The 18,056-nt window shown below is 39.9% G+C and overlaps 1 protein-coding gene across 25 annotated transcripts in view; it reads right to left on the reverse strand.

Moving 5' to 3' along the window:
- The window catches only part of EHBP1 (EH domain binding protein 1), a 330,801-nt gene extending 313,113 nt beyond the window's left edge, over positions 1–17,688 (reverse strand). For 8 of the 25 annotated variants that reach the window (XM_045369207.2, XM_074011672.1, XM_005575769.4 and 5 more), the window contains exons 1-2: positions 17,166–17,508; positions 15,929–16,324 (exon numbers count right to left, since the gene is read on the reverse strand). In XM_045369207.2, the coding sequence (XP_045225142.1) occupies positions 15,929–16,032 (104 nt within the window). In that variant the 5' untranslated portion in view covers positions 16,033–16,324; positions 17,166–17,508. The other 17 variants (XM_074011678.1, XM_074011675.1, XM_045369206.2 and 14 more) reach the window with 4 other exon arrangements.
- Positions 17,689–18,056: the final 368 nt, after the last annotated feature.

The following is an 18,056-nucleotide window of genomic DNA, read 5'->3' on the forward strand; positions in this document are numbered from 1 at the left end:
CAGGGCATGGTGGCTCATGCCTGTAATCCCACCATTTTGGTAGGCCGAGGCAGGTGGATCACAAGGTCAGGAGATCGAGACCATCCTGGCTAACACAGCAAAACGCCATCTCTACTAAAAATACAAAAAATTAGCCAGGTGTGGTGGTAAGCACCTGTAGTTCCAGCTACTCAGGAGGCTGAGGCAGGAGAATCGCTTGAACCCAGGAGGCGGAGGTTGCAGTGAGCCGAGATCAGACGCCACTGCACTCCAGCCTGAGCAACAGAGTGAGACTCTGTCTCAAAAAAAAAAAATAAAAAATAAAAAAAAAATTCCCTATTTTTAAGAAATACGTACTGAAGTGTTTATGGGTAAAGGGGCACTATGGTACAACCTACTCTTAAATGTTAAGAAAAAAATTACATACAAAATAGCTTAAGAGAGACTGATAAAGCAAACACGGTAAAATGTTGCCACTTGGGGAACTGAGGGGATATGTATATGTGAATTATTTGTATTGTGTTTGCAACTTTTCTCTACATCTTAAATTATTTCAAAATAAAGGTTCTTTTTAAAAATAGAAAGGGTTATTTTTTAAAAACAATGTACCTCCCTGTCAGAGCCTCTGTACAAAAGGCAGTAATGATATCACAAGGTTGTTTTATAAATAACCATTAAGTACACACTGATATGAATAAGTAACTGAATAAATAAATGAGGAATAAAGGACAAACCTTGCTCACAGAAAAATTTCAAAAACAAATGTAGAAGGAATAAAGGAAACAGAAAATTATCATTAGGACACAGCAGCAATCGCTACAAGCAAAATCTACTGATGAATTTTAAATTGGTGGCGAAAACTTTAAAGAGAAATAGGACAGTTACATAACTTCAAAATATCTTCCCCCCAATATTTATTAGTTCTACGGTAGTTGTAACATATGTTCAAATTCTTTGATATTTCCCCTTCCAGGAGATGAAACTTAATTCTCCTCCCTGAGTGTATATTGGATTTAGAAACTGGTTTCTAATGCATAAAATATGAAAGGGTAAAATAGTAACTTTATAGTGGAGAAACTCCACAGACTAAGTGATCAAGGTAAATATTAAGTCATGTTGATATCATGCGATATATGATATTATGTGACAGGGGCTGGAGGTACTTTACCTCTGTGGTATCTTACCAAAATTCCATCACCTCAGTCTAATGATTAAAAAAACATCAAACAGGCCAGGCGCCGTGGCTCAAGCCTGTAATCCCAGCACTTTGGGAGGCCGAGACGGGCGGATCACGAGGTCAGGAGATCGAGACCATCCTGGCTAACACGGTGAAACCCCGTCTCTACTAAAAAATACAAAAAAAAAAAAAAAAAAAAAAAAAAAAAACTAGCCGGGCGAGGTGGCGGGTGTCTGTAGTCCCAGCTACTCGGGAGGCTGAGGCAGGAGAATGGCGTGAACCCGGGAGGCGGAGCTTGCAGTGAGCCGAGATCTGGCCATTGCACTCCAGCCTGGGTGACACAGCAAGACTCCGTCTCAAAAAAAAAAAAAAACATCAAACAAACCCAGTTTGAAGGACATTCTACAAAATAACCTAACCAGCACTTGGCAAACCTAACAAGGTCATGAAAAACAAAAAAAGACTAAAAACTTACAGATTAGAGGAAATGTGACAACTAATGCAATGTGGTATCCTGGATTACATCCTTGGACAGAAAAAGGATATTAGTGAGAAAACTGGTGAAATCTAATAAAGTCTATAGCTTGCCTAATAATATTATACTAACATTAATCTTAGTTTTGATAAATGACAATGGTAAATTTATTTATTCAAATTTTACCCAAAAAAGCTGGGTGATGTGATATATAAGAATTCTCCACACCAAGTTTGTCCAACCTGCGGCCCAACACAAAATCACAAACTTTCTTAAAGCATTATTTATGCAGGGACTTTTTATTGTTATTTATGTATTTATTTATTTTAAGACGGAATCTCGCTCTGTCGCGCAGGCTGGAGTGCAGTGGCGCGATCTCCGCTCACCGCAAGCTCCGCCGCCTCCTGGGTTCACGCCATTCTCCTGCCTTTTTTAAAGCTCATCAACTATCGGCCGGGCACGGTGGCTCACGCCTGTAATCCCAGCACTTTGGGAGGCCGAGGCAGGTGGATCACGAGGTCAGGAGATCGAGACCATCCTGGCTAACATGGTGAAACCCTGTCTCTCCTAAAAACTTCAAAAAAATTAGCCGGGCGAGGTGGCGGGCGCCTGTAGTCCCAGCTACTCCGGAGGCTGAGCCAGGAAAATGACATGAAGCCGGGAGGTGGAGCTTGCAGTGAGCTGAGATCTCCCCACTGCACTCCAGCCTGGGAGACAGAGTGAGACTCCGTCTCAAAAAAAAAAAAAAAAAAAAAAAAGCTCATCAACTATCATTAGTGTTAGTGTATTTTATATTTTATAAGACAGTTCTTCCAGTGTGGTCCAGGGAAACCAAAAGATTGGATACCCCTGCTCTATACCCCTACTCTATACTATCTTTGCAACTCTTCTGTAAGCCTAAAATTACTTCCATAAAAAGTTTCAAAATAAATGAATTAGCCAATTTTTAAAAGTAATTTTGCAAATTAGAGTACTCTTCAAATTAAAGCTGAACCATTAAACTTGATATCTAGACCCACTTATTGCATAAATAAATCCAATTTCAATTAAGTTACTTTGAGATATGGTTTTACTACACAGCTTTCCGCATTTAATGATTTTGGAGGGGAAAGAGAAGAATAAGAGATAAAATTTGAGAGAAACTATCTGCATGTAGTAAAAACAAGATTTCAGAATCTTAAGGGAAATGGTTGGAAGAAGACTAGTAAAATAGAATAAGGATATATTTAAAGGAAGGCTAATTTTAGAAGGACAACTATGGCAGTAATATAGGCAAAGGGGAGACCAAAGAGGCTAGGAAAGCATTAAGTGCTATCACAAAAGCCTACACTAGAGGTTCCCAAACTTTCTGGGTTGACAAGGCCCTTAATGTGTAATTTTTTCAGACTCCCTCACCCCCAAGCCAAAAGAAATACCTAACCATTTTGTTTATTAAGTAGTCAGGTCCAAACAACTTAAGAAGGATGTATGTCCTAAAAACTTAGCACCTGTTTTGGACACTTGACAATCTAATCTCAAACTTGAGAATGAGAATGGACACTGCCTCCCTAATTTCCTGTTCCACACAGATTTTCATGTGATATCTGCTTTTTGTCATAGCAACTGCCAAAAGCCCAGCTTTGTAAAACTGTGGGATCACTGAAAAGAATGTAGCAATCTAATTTTGAAACTGAACTACCTCAAGCTAGTATAGTCTTCCGTTAGTATTAGTGGAGGATTGGTTCCAGGACCTCCTGAGGATACCAAAATCTGAGGATGCTCAAGTCCCTGACATAAAATGGCACAATATTTGCATATAACCTATGGACATCCTCCTGTATACTTTAAAGTCATCTCTAAATTACTTATAATATCGAATACAATGTAAATGCTATGTAAACATTGTTATACTGTACTGTTTAGAGAGTAATGACCAAAACAACTCTGTACATGTTTGATACAATTCTGTTTTTCAAATATTTTCAATCCACAGTTGGTTGAATCCATAGATGCAGAACCCATAAATACAGAAGACCAACTATACTTTGTGTAGTTTCCAACAGATGCTGCTATGTTTCCTTCAAAATTGTTAAACATCTCTTGGCTCCCTTGTGAGTTCTCTGCAGTGCCTCTGGGCTCCTTGGCACAGTTTGTGAATCATGGCCCTTGGCAAAAGACAGCAAAGGATGGAAACAAGGCAAGGGGATAGAAAAATCAATGTGAGAATTAAGACATGCTTCAGAGAAAAAAAAAAAAAGCAGATCTACTAGTGATGTTGTCTAGAAGTACAATTATAGGGCAAGTACTTAAGAAGTTTCAAAACTTTTCTGAAAAAAAAAAAAAATTATTCTGGTCGGCACAGTGGCTCACGCCTGTAATCCTAGCACTCTGGAGTCCAAGGCAGGTGGATCATTTGAGCCCTGCGTTCAAGACCAGCCTGGGCAACACAGCGAAACTTCGCCTCTACAAAAAATACAAAAAATTAGCTGGGCGTGGTGACACACATCCGTAGTACCAGCTACTCAGGAGGCTGAGATGAGCGACACTTGAGCCCAGGAACCGAGACTGCACCACTACACTCCAGCCTGGATGATGGGAGTAAGACTCTATCTCAAAAAAAAAAAAAATTCTACCTCAACAGTCAGAGTAGCTGTCTCTCAACATTCTTTGCTTATATAGAAGAGAACAAACCAGTCTTGTCTTTAAATGAATGAATGAACCTGTTCAAATGTTTGTTAATTTTGACAGCTAAAATGGCATAGCTAAAATACAATGCTCTCACTTTTAATCAGAAAGAAAATCACAAATTAGCTGAACCACTGTAAGAAAATTCAACTCAACATTTCAAGTCAATAAACATTTTTGGAGTACCAATAGAACTGTCATCCAGCACCTGCCAAAGCTTTGTTCAGACGGATTTTTAAGAAAGAAACAAATATGGTAGTTCTAAGACCTAATTTGATACTCTTCAGCAATTGGGTAACTTCTAAAATAACAGATTTGCCATCACTATCACAGACCTACAGAATCAGGACCTCCTAGGGGATATGGAAATCTCCATATTTGCAAAGCACCCCAGCAATTCTAAAGATAGTCAATTTGGGAGGCAATGGCTAAATCAGCACTGTCCAGTAAAACTTTTTGTGGTGATGAACATGTTCCATATTTGCACTATCCAACACGGTGGCCCCTAGCCACATGTGGCTAGTGAGCATTTGAAATGTGGCTACTGTAACTGAAGAACTGAATTTTGCATTTAATTTAAATTGATTTAAATTTAGATGTAAATAGCCACATATAGTTAGTTCCCTCTGTACTAGACAGCACAAAACTAAATGATTCATGTTAAATTTCCATTCTTCTAAATTTCCCGAGTGGTACTCTCAGTTTAAATTAGATGATCAGAAAACTAGGTTCCTCAGCCATATTCTCTCATAAAAAGTCTTCATGAAGGGTCAACATAAACATTATCTAATTTAACAATGGTTCTGAGTCTTTTGTAGTTGGAGATTTTATCCAATGTCATATTTTATTTTCATAATAAAAATCCTCTTTGGATTAAGGTCTAAGAAAAGTCTGCAAAGAAATGTATATACTTTCTTTAGCCAGGAGGACTATTACAAGAGCCAATGTGCATCCCTTTTTGCCTTGGCTGCCAATAAACTCAGAACCAAATCCAGTCTCCAATAGCAGCAACTAACTCCTCTCAAGTGCCTAGTAATATGTGCTCTCTGCTCCTGTAAGACCATCATTCTATTTATATCCCTAAATCAGTCAACATGGTATTATTTTAAATTCTTAGGCTGACAAACTCTTTTGGACATAGGCGGGGTATCAAATTTTAAAGTGATTTTTTTTAAATTAAAGGTAATTTTACAGGTTTAAAAGAAAAAAAACTGTATTAAAACTGTTTTCAAAATAACAATACCCAGATTAATAAAACCAGGAAATTTTTTAATAAACCAAACTTACTAAAGAAAATCAGTAGGTGCCTTTTAGCAAAGCTGCCTAAAAATATCACTTTAACAGTGATACATGAGACAAATACCAGGTACAACGACATCCTGCAGTAAGTTCACTGCCTCTGTTTCAAACTCAGTTCCACTCCTTTGAACAAATACGCAAACGTCCTAATGTAGAATATGAACATCCATATTGAGTAATCAAAATGCTTTATGCAATTTTTCCTGAACTATTTTTATATCATGCAGTGAACAAGTTCAATGGCTCTTTTGTTGAAATCTCCCAAAAAATCAGAACAAACACATTTGACGCATCAATAGCACATTTCTAGAAATGCCTAATTTTAAGTTCCCTGGGCATTTTAACTGCAAAACTCATGTGAAACTAAACTAAATCATAAGAACAGAACCTCCTCACATAATCCCTTAAAATTTCATTTTAGAAATCAACTTTTAAAGTATGTAAATCAAGATTTTATACCAAAATAATGTATGACAATCACACACTACAAAAAGATCCTGGGTTCATTTCTTTAAAATCATGACAGGAAAAAAAATTTTTAAGGAAAAACTGGCCCTGGCCATGGTGGCTTACACCTGTAATCCCAGCACTTTTGAGGGGCCAAGGCAGGAGGGTCGCTTGAGGCCAGAAGTTCAAGACTAGCCTGGACAACATAGTGAGACCCCGGTGGCTACAAAAGATAATGAAAAAAGAAATGAACAACCATCACATAGAAAAACACCATAAATTGTAGCAGGTGGCAGACACTTTAGCAGCCAGAGTCGGCAGCCAGGAGCGCAAAAAGCACTGGGAAACAACTCCTTGCTGCCTGTCCAGGCAGTCGCCAGGGGAGCAAAGGGCCTCAGGAAGAGGAAAGGGACCTCAGACCTTCCAAATTGCTTCCTCTCGCAAGAAACTATTTATTGCAGGAATAAAGATGGCTGCTGAACCAGTGGAAGACAACTGCATCAACTTCGTGGCAATGAAATTTATTGACAATACACTTTATAGCTGAAGATGATAGTAAAGTATAAATGAATTTATTTTTCTTTGCAAACTAAGTACCTGCTTGAGACACATCTGTATTGCCATTATTAGCTGAGGAAAAAAACAGTTCATATGATACCAATCTATTTGGAAAGCCAATCTGCCCTCAAAGGAATGTGGACTCAGTAGCATAGCTTTCAAATGAAGATGACCATAAGAGACACAAAGAAGAACCTCCAGCAAAGATGCTTCTCTACACCTTAAAAAATTATCCAGCTCTTAGAATCTACAAAATAGACCTTACCTGTTTCATAGGTCCTAAGATTAGCGGGGAATCATGGATTCTGCTGGGTGGGGGAGTTGCATAGGAAAAGGGGATTGAAGCCTTAGAATTGTCCAAAATCAATAACACCTCCTCTCAGAAATGCTTTGGGAAGAAGCCTGGGAGGTTCCCGGGTTGGGGCGGCAGGGGGTAGGAGAGCCAGAAAATTATGGAAGTAGAGGAGATAGGAATGGGTGGGGCAAGAAGATCACATTCAAAGGCCAAGATCTGAAAGAAGCCATGCATTTATGATGAATTCAGGGTAATTCAGAATGAAAAAGTAGGAGTAGGAGAATGATGAGAGAAGCTAGAGTGATAAATAGGGTGCAGAGCAAGATGTTCTCTTACTCCAAGATGTGAAATTTTGACTTTATCTTAGCGATAATAGGGTTAATTAAGCACAACATGTATTAGCTAGGGTAAAGATTAGTTTGTTGCAACAAAGACATCCAAAAATACAGTAGCTGAATAAGATAGAAAATGTTTCTCCTAAAAAAAGTCTAAGTAGGCAGCTCAGAAGTATTATGGCTGGAAGCAACCTGATGATATTGGGACCCTGACTTTCTTCAGTCTTGTTACCCATCATCTCCCTGTTGTTGATCTCATTCACATAGTTGAAAATCACCATTCTTCCTGGGTCCATATCTCAGTTATCAAGAATGGGTCAAGATAAGAGGAAGTCAGGCTCATTCCTTTCAAAGACTCTAACTGGAAGTTGTACACATCAATTCCCCTCATATTCCATTGACTAGAATTTAATCACATGGCCACGCCAAGTGCAAGGAAATCTGGAAAATATAATCTTTATTCCAGGTAGCGACAAGACTCTTTAAAATTCAGAAATAATATATTTTTAAAATATCAAAAAAAAAAAAAAAGAAGAAAGGAAAAGAAATACATCATAAAATGGCTTGGCATGGTGACTCGGCTGGGCACGGTGGCTCACACCTGTAATCCCAGTGTGAGGCCGAAGCGGGCAGATCACGAGGTCAGGAGATCAAGACCATCCTGGCTAACACGGTGAAACCTTGTCCCTGCTAAAAATACAAAAAATTAGCTGGGCATGGTGGCACACACCTATAGTCCCAGCTACTCGGGAGGCCAAGGCAGGAGAATTGCTTGAACCCGGGAGGTAGAGGCTGCAGTGTGCCAAGATTGTGCCGCTGCACTCCAGCCTGGGTGACAGAGCAAGACTCTGCCTCAAAAAAAAAAAAAAAAGAAAAAAAATACATCATAAATATCATAAAACATCACTACAGGACACATACAAACACACAGACACAAACACTACAGGACATATACAAACATGCATACACAAACGCTAGCAAATTAATTCTGCTTTGGAGGAATTAAGTTAGTTTTCTTAGCTCTACATTTGCTTGAAATTATTATAAAAAGGAAATAAAGTTATAAAACCATAGCAATTGATTTTGCTTTAGAAGCAAAAATATGTAGTTCCTCTCCCCAAAAGTCAAAGTACCGTCAAAACTTAGCTCATTTCAGCACTGTACTTCTGCTAGAACATTCCTGGTTTACTCCTACCTCCCTGGTCACTCTAACCTATGCCAGTTCATCTTTCTCTAACACTCTTAAAAGGTCAGGTTATATTTACAATCTTCTTCCCACCTACTCTAACCTTTCTCTTTAGATAGTTCTCTTCATCACTCATTGCTTATTTATCAGATAAAAAATAATAACAACAATGGGCAAAATTTACTGGGTGCTTACTCTGTCAGACACTGTTCTAACCCCTTTATTACAGGTATTATCTTACTTAATCCTCAAAACAACTCTATGCTGGAAGTAGTGTTATTATCATCTCCACTACAGAAGAGGTACTAAGAGATAATTCGTCCATGGTCACACAGCCAGAAAATGTATATTTTACACATACACAGACCTCAATGTTGTCAGAAGCTGTTCTAAAGTTTCTTTCTATAAGGCTGGGAAACATGCACAATGATCTCTCCTCCATTGCTTATGTAGTTTGAGTAGAATAAGACTAAACTAATAGTTTAGAGCCTGAGCACAGAGAAAACAGAAAGGTGCTAGACTCTTGTATTTCCTAAACACTAGCTGCAAGTAACTCCCATGACTTAAAGCAGAAGTCAGCAACCTTTCTCTTTCTTTTTTTTTTTTTTTCTTAAGAGATAGGGTCTCACCATGTTGCCCAGGCTGGTCTTGAACTCCTGTTCCCTGAGTTCAAGGGATCCTCCCACCTCGGCCCCTCCCAAAGTGTGAAGAGTTACAGAAAAAGTTTGTTCTGTTTTTTTAGAGAACAAAAGAGCCAGTTTGGATCAGGCCAGAGTTTGCCAATTCTTGATCTAGAGGCACATTTTGAGTCATGTGTAGACATAATCATGATGTAAGCACAGAAATATCTAATTATGGCTTTAAGTGGCTCCACTATATTCCTTAAAGAGTCCACCACAATTGAATTTTGTAAAACTGCTCTTCACATAGAATAAAGACTTAAAATCTGGATAAAACACCATATGTAACAATTAACGATTTTTTTAAAAATCAGTTCATAAGATACTACCATGAAATTACAAATAAGTAACACATCAATTTAGTATTTGCTAAAATCATATGCCTTTGACAACTTACAATATAGAAAAGAAGACTGCGCTGTTTTGTTTCAAGGAATAAGATGTTCAAGATTCACATAACTTGCAACATAGAAAGTATTGCAAACTAACCTCTCTAGAAGCAAGCCTTGAATTAGGGAACAATACCTTTCTTACCTTACCTCTCCCTTTTGCAGTCTTCTAACCTTCTGCTCCATCTCTCCCCTCATACATTAAAGATTTTAGCACCAGGCCAGGTGCCGTGGCTCACACCTGTAATCCCAGCGCTTTGGGAGGCTAAGGTGGGCAGATCATTTGAGGACAGGAGTTTGAGACCAGCCTGGCCAACAGAGCAAAACCCTGTCTCTACTAAAAATACAAAAAAACTAGCCAGACATGGTGGTACATGCCGGTAATCCCAGCTACCTGGGAGGCTGAGGCATGAGAATCACCTGAACCCAGGAGGCAGAGGTTGCAATGAGCCACTGCACTCCACCCTGGGCAACAGAGTGTGACTCTGTCTCAAAAAATAATAATAATAATAATAAGTTTAGCACCTGACTCCCTGTCTTAAATGTTTCTCCTCCCATTATTCTTGGCAACTACAAGAGCCACACAAATAATCTGCCTGCACATTGGCCTCTAAATTCCTTGACCACCCTCTTCATACCCAAAAATCTTTTACTCTATTTCACCTCAGTCACCAACTGTCATGGTCATATACTAATAGCTATAGTCTCTAACAAGGAATAGGAATAGCTGGAAGGTGCAAAAGATTATCTACTCAAACACAGCAAGAAATTCTACTTAAATTTATTTATTTTAAATGTATTTATTTTATTAAAGGAAATTAAAGTATACTCATATTTCATGTATGCAGTATATGGAAAATGTATTGGGATATGTGCTCATTTTTGTAACAGATATGCACATGTGATCCAAGGACACCACCAGTATCTTGTCATTAACATTAACCACATCCTTCAAAATCAAGCATCTCATACTCCTCCACCTCCCATCTTTCCGGCTCCCAACCCCAACAATTCTTCAACCTCTTTAAAATCTTTCAATCATTATCCTTTTCATGTTTTCACTGACTATCCCATCTTTCACATACTTACTTTTCTCCTTATCCAGCTTATATTCCATGGTTCATCACTAAAACCACTCCTGCACATTTGCTCTCAGTTTCCCTGTCCTCTTCCCGTCAGTTATACATTCCTGACAAAATCTAATCCTGGTCAAATCCAACTCTACCTATTCTATGCCTGCACCCAAGCACTGAACATAGTTGGATTAAAAAATTGCTGGTTGCATTCACTTAAAATTTATAATCACAAAGTTCAAAAGGTCATCACTACAACCCAGCAATACCCCTACATTTCCCTAGTCAATTCATTCTCACTTTGACAACTTCATACCTCATCTCCTCAGTCCTTCAACAACTCTGTCACCTCCCTCCCAGCAGATGATTTCTTATATTATTTCCCTGAGAAAACAGAATATCCACATCCTCCCCAACCAAATCTACCAACCTATCTGCTTCTCTACCCATGTATCCTGCTTCTCCCCTTGTAACAATGAATGGTGCCAGCTTCTACCTAAGTTCAACCTTTCCACTTGGGTTCTGGATCCTTGTCTCTTTCTCTTACTCAAAGACTTTTCTCTCTAAGGTTACCTCCTCTCCCACCACATCATCCATTTTTCCTTCTCTACCAATCATTTCCATCAGCATTTACACATGTTGCAGTATCTGCCAAGCAAAAAATATACCTTGAACCCTTGTCTCTCTCCAGGTATTACCTAGTTCTCTGGTTTGTAGCAAAATACTCCAAGAAAATCATCTGTACTCACTGTAACCACTTCCTTTCCTCTAAGCCAACTTAATCAAGCCTTCATCTCCACCACTCCACTGAACCGTTCCTCAAAATCATCAGTTCTTTCCACCTTGCCAAATCCAATGGTCACCTTGCTCAGCCTCTCAACAGTATTTGACACAGCCAAATGCTCCCTTAATACACTTTTTGCACTTGGTTTCTTAGAAAACACGCTCTCCTAATTTTCCTATCTCACTATTGCTTGTTTCCTGTCTCCTTTGTTGGCTCCTCCTCTCCTTCCTCACCTCTATATGCTGAAGTGCCTCAAGGCTCAGTCCTCAATCCTCTTCTCAATCTGTATTAATGCATAGGAAAATTCCTATAGCCCCATAGTTATAAATACTACTTACAAACTAAGATGATCCAGCCTCTTCTCTCCCCTGAGTTTGAGACTCTTATAATTAGCTGCTTAATTAAGATCTCCATCTGGATGTATCAAACGAAAAGCAAACAAAATTCTTGATTTCTCCCTCATACCAAACCTCTTCCTCTCCAAGTGTTCCCCTATCCCTTCAATTAATATTACATTCACCTGGTTGCTCAGGTCAAAAACCTGTAGTCATTATTGACTGTCTCTTACTTTACATCACATCTAATCCATCAGTAAGTCCTGTTAACTACATCTTTAAAAAATTTACTATCCAGCTACATGGGTACACAAAATTGTCAAAACTCACTGAACTGTACACTTAAAATGGATGCATTTTACTATATGCAAAAGTGTAAATTATACCTCAATAAAGTGTGGTGGTGCTGAGTGTGTGTGAGGGTATACGTGTGTTACCTACATACATCTGACCATTTCTCACCACCTACTACTCTGTTTGAATTACTGCAGTAGCCCACTAGCTGGTATCCCTGCTTCCACTTTTACTCATGACAGTCCATATCCCACAAAACACACCAAGTTCGTTTCTAATTAATGCTTTTTTCTGTTCTTTGTAAAATTTATTTCAAAAGTAGATTATTTACATCAAGGCTCATGTATCTCTATATCACTCCATGGTCAACAGAGAAATGCTTGTTTAAGCATTTCTGAAATTAATACTTCTTAATATAATTTGGTTTTCATAAATTCAAATTAACACTTAAAGTGCATGTAGTCTTCTAATGTCTAATTGGAAAACTAAGCTGGGATCAGTTACACATAGCCTGGAACATCAGATTAAAGAGTTTATATTTTATCTAACAGGCCAGTGTCACAAACTTAAACACTAAGAAAAGCTACTTTTTTTACTTTTCAAATCCTGAGGTCACAAGGTTGGCAAAGATGTGTGAAACAATGAACAAAATGAAGAGTTACTTTCAGGGATATATATTCACCTTTTTGTACCTCTAGAGTTTTGAACCATGTGATTATACTGCCTATTTAAAATATAAATTATAATTAAAATTATATTTTAAAATAAGGGAAAGGAATTCTTACACGACATAGAAAAATAAGAAACTAAAATAAATACATGACTTTTTAGGAAAAGTTTATGGCGCTTGGAATATTTTTAGTCCTTCCACCACAACTAAGAATTAGATGGAAGAAATATAAATACAAAGATAAAATATGTTCATATATACATGCAAAATATAATACATATTCATACATAATGATTCATGACATATATTAGAGAGCTTTTACCAGAATTTAATTTGCAACCTAGTTAAATTATCATCATAACCCCAACTTGCTAACTTTCATACAGTTTCCTTAAACACCTGTAAAGCCTTTGAGAACTCATACAGTAAAGACTTCTCTCAGAAATCTAAAAGCCTACAGATGATAAAAGAACAGAACAGAAAGTAAACTAACAGAGAAATGACAGTATAGTCTCTTTCAAACTCATCTCCAGAGGCCAGTCTTACACTTGCCAACAGCTACATCATTTAATAATTAAATGACATAGGGACAACAATAAGAGTAGGGGGTATAAACCCCTATCATCTCTAAATTTGCTACAGCCCCTTCATGTGGCTATCAAGGAATGATGACAAATAGGACCTCCATGGTATACTGTCCTTCTCTCAAATGAAAAAAAGACATTCTCGTTTTTGTTCCTGATCTAAGTTCTAGTGGTTCTAGAACTGGTATAAATAATTCTACTATTAAGCTCTACATGTAAGTTCTAGTACCACCAGACAATACAAGAAGTATTAGGGGGTACTTAATACTCCCAATACTTCCAGGAGAACATACAGATGCTTCTGGTATTAAGTCCAAATCCTATCGTAAGACCTGATTTAATAGGGACACCATAATGGCCATCCCTAAAAGTAATCAAGCCATTTATTCAACTGTAATCAAGCTAAATTTTCACTGTAGCTTTTACCTTTAGACATATTAGCAATAACTTAAAATGTTATTTAAAAATTAATAACTTGAAAGCTCAAGGGAAATAAAATTCCAGGAAGGCTGCAAACTGTGAGGAAGAAACTGATTTTCTAACTGAGGAATCACATGATAATGTTCTATTTCCCTTAAGGAAAAGATTAAAATTTAACCATCTTAAAGTTGATGCTCCCAGTATACTGCCAAGTTAAGAAACACCTGTAATCAGGACCTTCTCCAACTTGGATAAGTACATCCACATTTCCAACACAAAAGCTTGGATGTCAGTCTAGACCTTTTCTTCTCCCTCATCCCCATCTTGCTCAAATCCCCAATTGAAATGACCACCAAATCCTACCCATTTTGTGTTCTAAGTGTTCCTCCAGTTAATTCTTTCCATTCCTTTGCCACTGCCTAGTCCTAACCTTTTGTCTCCCCTTATTTATTAAAACAGCTACCCTAATATTGCTATTTCCAGTCATCCTTTTACTATGATCCTCAGTCTACATTGTAGTCCTGGTGATTTTCCAATAGCAAACCTAATGTCTCTTCTGCTCAAAATCTTTCACTATGTTCCTATCACCTACAGAATAATCCCCAAATCATTTATTAACAGCACATAACTTTACATGCTTTCAGTCCTGCCTGACTCTCAAACCTCACATCTCACTGCATGACCCCCAATCCTACACTTTAAACCCCATTAATATCAAACTATACTACTTGAATTTCCAGCACATCCCATGCTAGGTAAGCCTCCATGCTTCTGCATAGGTTGTTGCTTCAGTCTAGAATGTCTTTCACTTCTTCCCCCTTGGCTTCCTGGACAACTATGAATCTTTCAAAACCCAGCTCAGATACTAGGAAGCCATCCCAACAACTCATCCTCTACCCTTAAAGAACTGATTGTTTTTCCCTCTGCTACCTCTGTATGTAATAATGGCATCTATTAGGCACTATGTCCCTGACACTGTTCCAAGCATTTTACATGTATTAACTCATTTAATCTTCACAATTACCCTCCCTATGAAGTGGCACCATTATGACCTTTATGGCTATGGAAATTTGAATCACAGAGAAGTTAAATAATCTGTCCTCAAAGATACTCAACTGGATGAAGACAGATTAAAATCGTTATGTCATACATATTTATACTACCGCATCTCTCACAGTAAATTTATTCATGTGACTCTTACACTAGACTGTACACTCCTTGAGGACAGGGATTATGTCATATTCTACTCTAAATCCACAGTACCTGGTATAAAGTAGGTAATGAGTGCATGCATTTCTCAAACTGATTTTAAAATAATATTCCTAACAAGTTGAAGAGAAAAGCATTCAGAAACTAGTTCCAAATAAATATTCAAATATGCTATGAGTTCTAGAATAGAGCAAGCTATGTTTTTAATCTAATAAAAAGGATGTTAAAAAGAAAGGTTATTACAGACCTGAATTACAGTCCTTGTGGACAAAGAAATGGGCTTATTTTGCAATTAAGTCCATTACTGCTTAATCACTGCAGTAAATCAAGGCCCAAACGACCATTTGCTTAAAATTAACTTTTTTATCCCACTAAATTAAAAAATTTTGTTGTTTATCATTCAGGGCAATGGAAAGAAAGCCCTATATTTACTCTTCTCAAGTGGAAAGAAGCCAATCACAGACCAGCACTACTAATTGCTTCCTTAAATCTGGCCAAGAAATGTATCCCATTAGGCAATTAAAATAAAATACAGTTGCCTGAGTAAGCATTTAACAAAAGAATTTCTAAGGTTTTGTGGATGGCAGTCCATTAATCAAATAATGAAAAATTCTTTATCCTAAGCAAGGAAAAATGAAAAAACAAGAAAAAAAAAAGATTACCATCACCCCACAAGAATATAGACTTCTATATTAAAACTCAATTCAGTCATATGCCTATGTTATATTAAAGCATATGCATACATGCTCACAATATTTCAGTAGCCATTCTTTGTCTCCTTAAAATTACAAAAATCAAAGTTATTTTAACACTAATGATGAATAACCTCAAAACCAAATGTACTGTATTTAGTGTGCTCTCACAGTTACAGTCCTCTGAGCCATACTGAAGTGCAGTAATTAAAATCCACAGGGATGATACTAGCTGCAACTGTGCACAGCATAGTACTTGTTAGAGTTATCTGCACCCCACCCAGCTTCTACACATTAGTGCACTGTAGAAAGGTAAATAAACTATCAGAAGACCCAGAGTTTAGGCCACAGCACAGCAAACTCTACCTCCACATACATCTTACCATTTCTTCGTACACTCAACCATCAGCTCCTGGTAGGAGGCCACAAACTGGAACTTGGATGCATGTTTTCCCACACGCTGCAGTCTCTTCCAAACTGAAGCCATGATGATCAGTCAAGACACTGGAGCAGTTCTGGGTTAGCAATACAGCAGCTTTAATAATGCAGAGGGTCCAAAGCAAACGAACTTTGCATGTATGTCTTTTAAAAACTCAACTACAACTCGAAATGATGCTTGGGGTCCATAAGTCTTCTCCCTGTTTCACAGGGTAAATTCCATCTTAGATGAATGGCCCAGTCAAGAACACTATGATATACGTGACAGGATGAGTGGGAGGGGGTTCCCTCATGGAGACATCACCATGCCACCTCAGGGGCTATATGTGTATTCTGGAGGACTGAAAAGCAAAACAAAGACAAAAAGAGAAAGAATATGAGGAGAGAATCATGAGAAGTGACTAACCACCCATGTTAAATAACGCTGCAAAAGACCATCCCAGTTCTCTGCATGTCTTTTAAACAATGAAACAAAACACCGACCTCAAAAGCCAGTAACATCAAGGATGCAAGACACCAAGGAAGAAATTACAATTCACACCGAAGACGTGGAGCGACACATCAGGTAGTCAGCATCAACAACAATCCAGAGAGATGGTAACTCGGGGCCCTACCTCCCCGTTAGCATCACAGAAGGGCGAGCAGAGCGGGAAAGTCTAGGGATGCTGTTTAATGTCCACCGCCAGTCAGAGGGAGGAGTGGAGTATTTTTAATAAACTTTGTTTTTCAGCCGATAATTAATAGCCTCAAGTCCGACAATATGTGCTTGGAACAAATTAGGGAGCCAGGAGGAATGCTGTTTTTCAGTCGGAGGGAGGAAATGGATGGGAAACGAGGAGTGGAGGGAAATCTCCAGGCAGAGAGAGGGCAATGTCCCGGCTCCAGGCCACTTGGGCTCCTTCGCTGCCAACCGGAGGGAAATGGAAACTCCTGCCTGGGCGTGAAGCAATGACCAGCGGGGCAAGTGGACTGTGCAGGGTGCGGTGCCTCCCTCCCCCATCCTCAGGGGAACAGTCCGCCGGAGCCCAGTCTCCTCACGCACAGAGCCCAGACCCCTGCCCCCCAGCGGAGGCAGGCGGTGGCTCGTCCGCGGTCCCTGTCACCCAGGCGATACCAGAAGACCCCAGCCCGGACCCCAAGCCCCGGCCCCGCCGCTCGTCCACTCCCGCCCCCTCCTCACACCTCTAATCCCGCTGTCGGGTTGTGTCTGGCCCCGTTCCCTTCTCAGAGGCGCTCCTCCGTCGCCGCCGCAGCAGCAGCCGCCGCCGCCGCCACCGAGTCCTCCATCCCCGCCGGAGCCACATGGAACAGCCAAGCCAGCCACGGCGCTCGCGGGAGCCGGGATCTGCAGCCCCTCAGGCGGACGGCGCCCCTCACGCCCGCCCCCTCCCTGACAGATCGCCCCGCGACCGTCCCCCACCCTACCAAACCCTGCCAGAGCCGCCGCTCAGCGCCCAGCACCCCCTCCCCCGCCTTCCTCCTCCGCCACCATCATCATTACCTCCCCCGCCGCACCTCTCACACTAACCCTACCCACCGCAGCTGAACCTCCACCGCCCCGCCGCCATTGGCCGGGTCCCGCGCGTGCCCCGCCCACCTCAGCGGCCGGGTCTTAGAGTGGCTGGGGTGCCTGACTGGTAGAACTGCCTGCCCATCAAAGGGGCTCCACCTTCCCCTTGCTTGGGAGGTGGTTTTTCTCCAAGCCGGAACGCGACGCACAGGCAACCTTTTTGTAAAAAAAAAAAAAAAAAAAAAAAAAAAAAAAAAAAAAAGGAACCGACTAAGTACGATCCCGCCCGTTCTTCTGATTGGCTTGGAGAGGGAAGCGATAGGCGGGAGGAATAGGGAGTGTTTATACTGAACTGGAAGGTGATTGTAGAAGGTGGCTGTCCGTCAAAGGCGCCGCCGGTGCCGGGCTGGGTTTCTGGACCCTAAGGGTGATTGCAGACCTGGAGACTGGCTTCGCAGCAGCTGTGGGCAGTGCGGCTGCCTGTGGGTTTCTCTCCTGTTCTCATCTCCGCGAGGACCTGGGCGCGCCCTCTCCTCCACCACTGGCAACTAGGGTTTTTGCGC

Source organism: Macaca fascicularis, chromosome 13, assembly GCF_037993035.2.
Source record: "Macaca fascicularis isolate 582-1 chromosome 13, T2T-MFA8v1.1".
NCBI classification, from domain to species: Eukaryota; Metazoa; Chordata; class Mammalia; order Primates; family Cercopithecidae; genus Macaca; species Macaca fascicularis.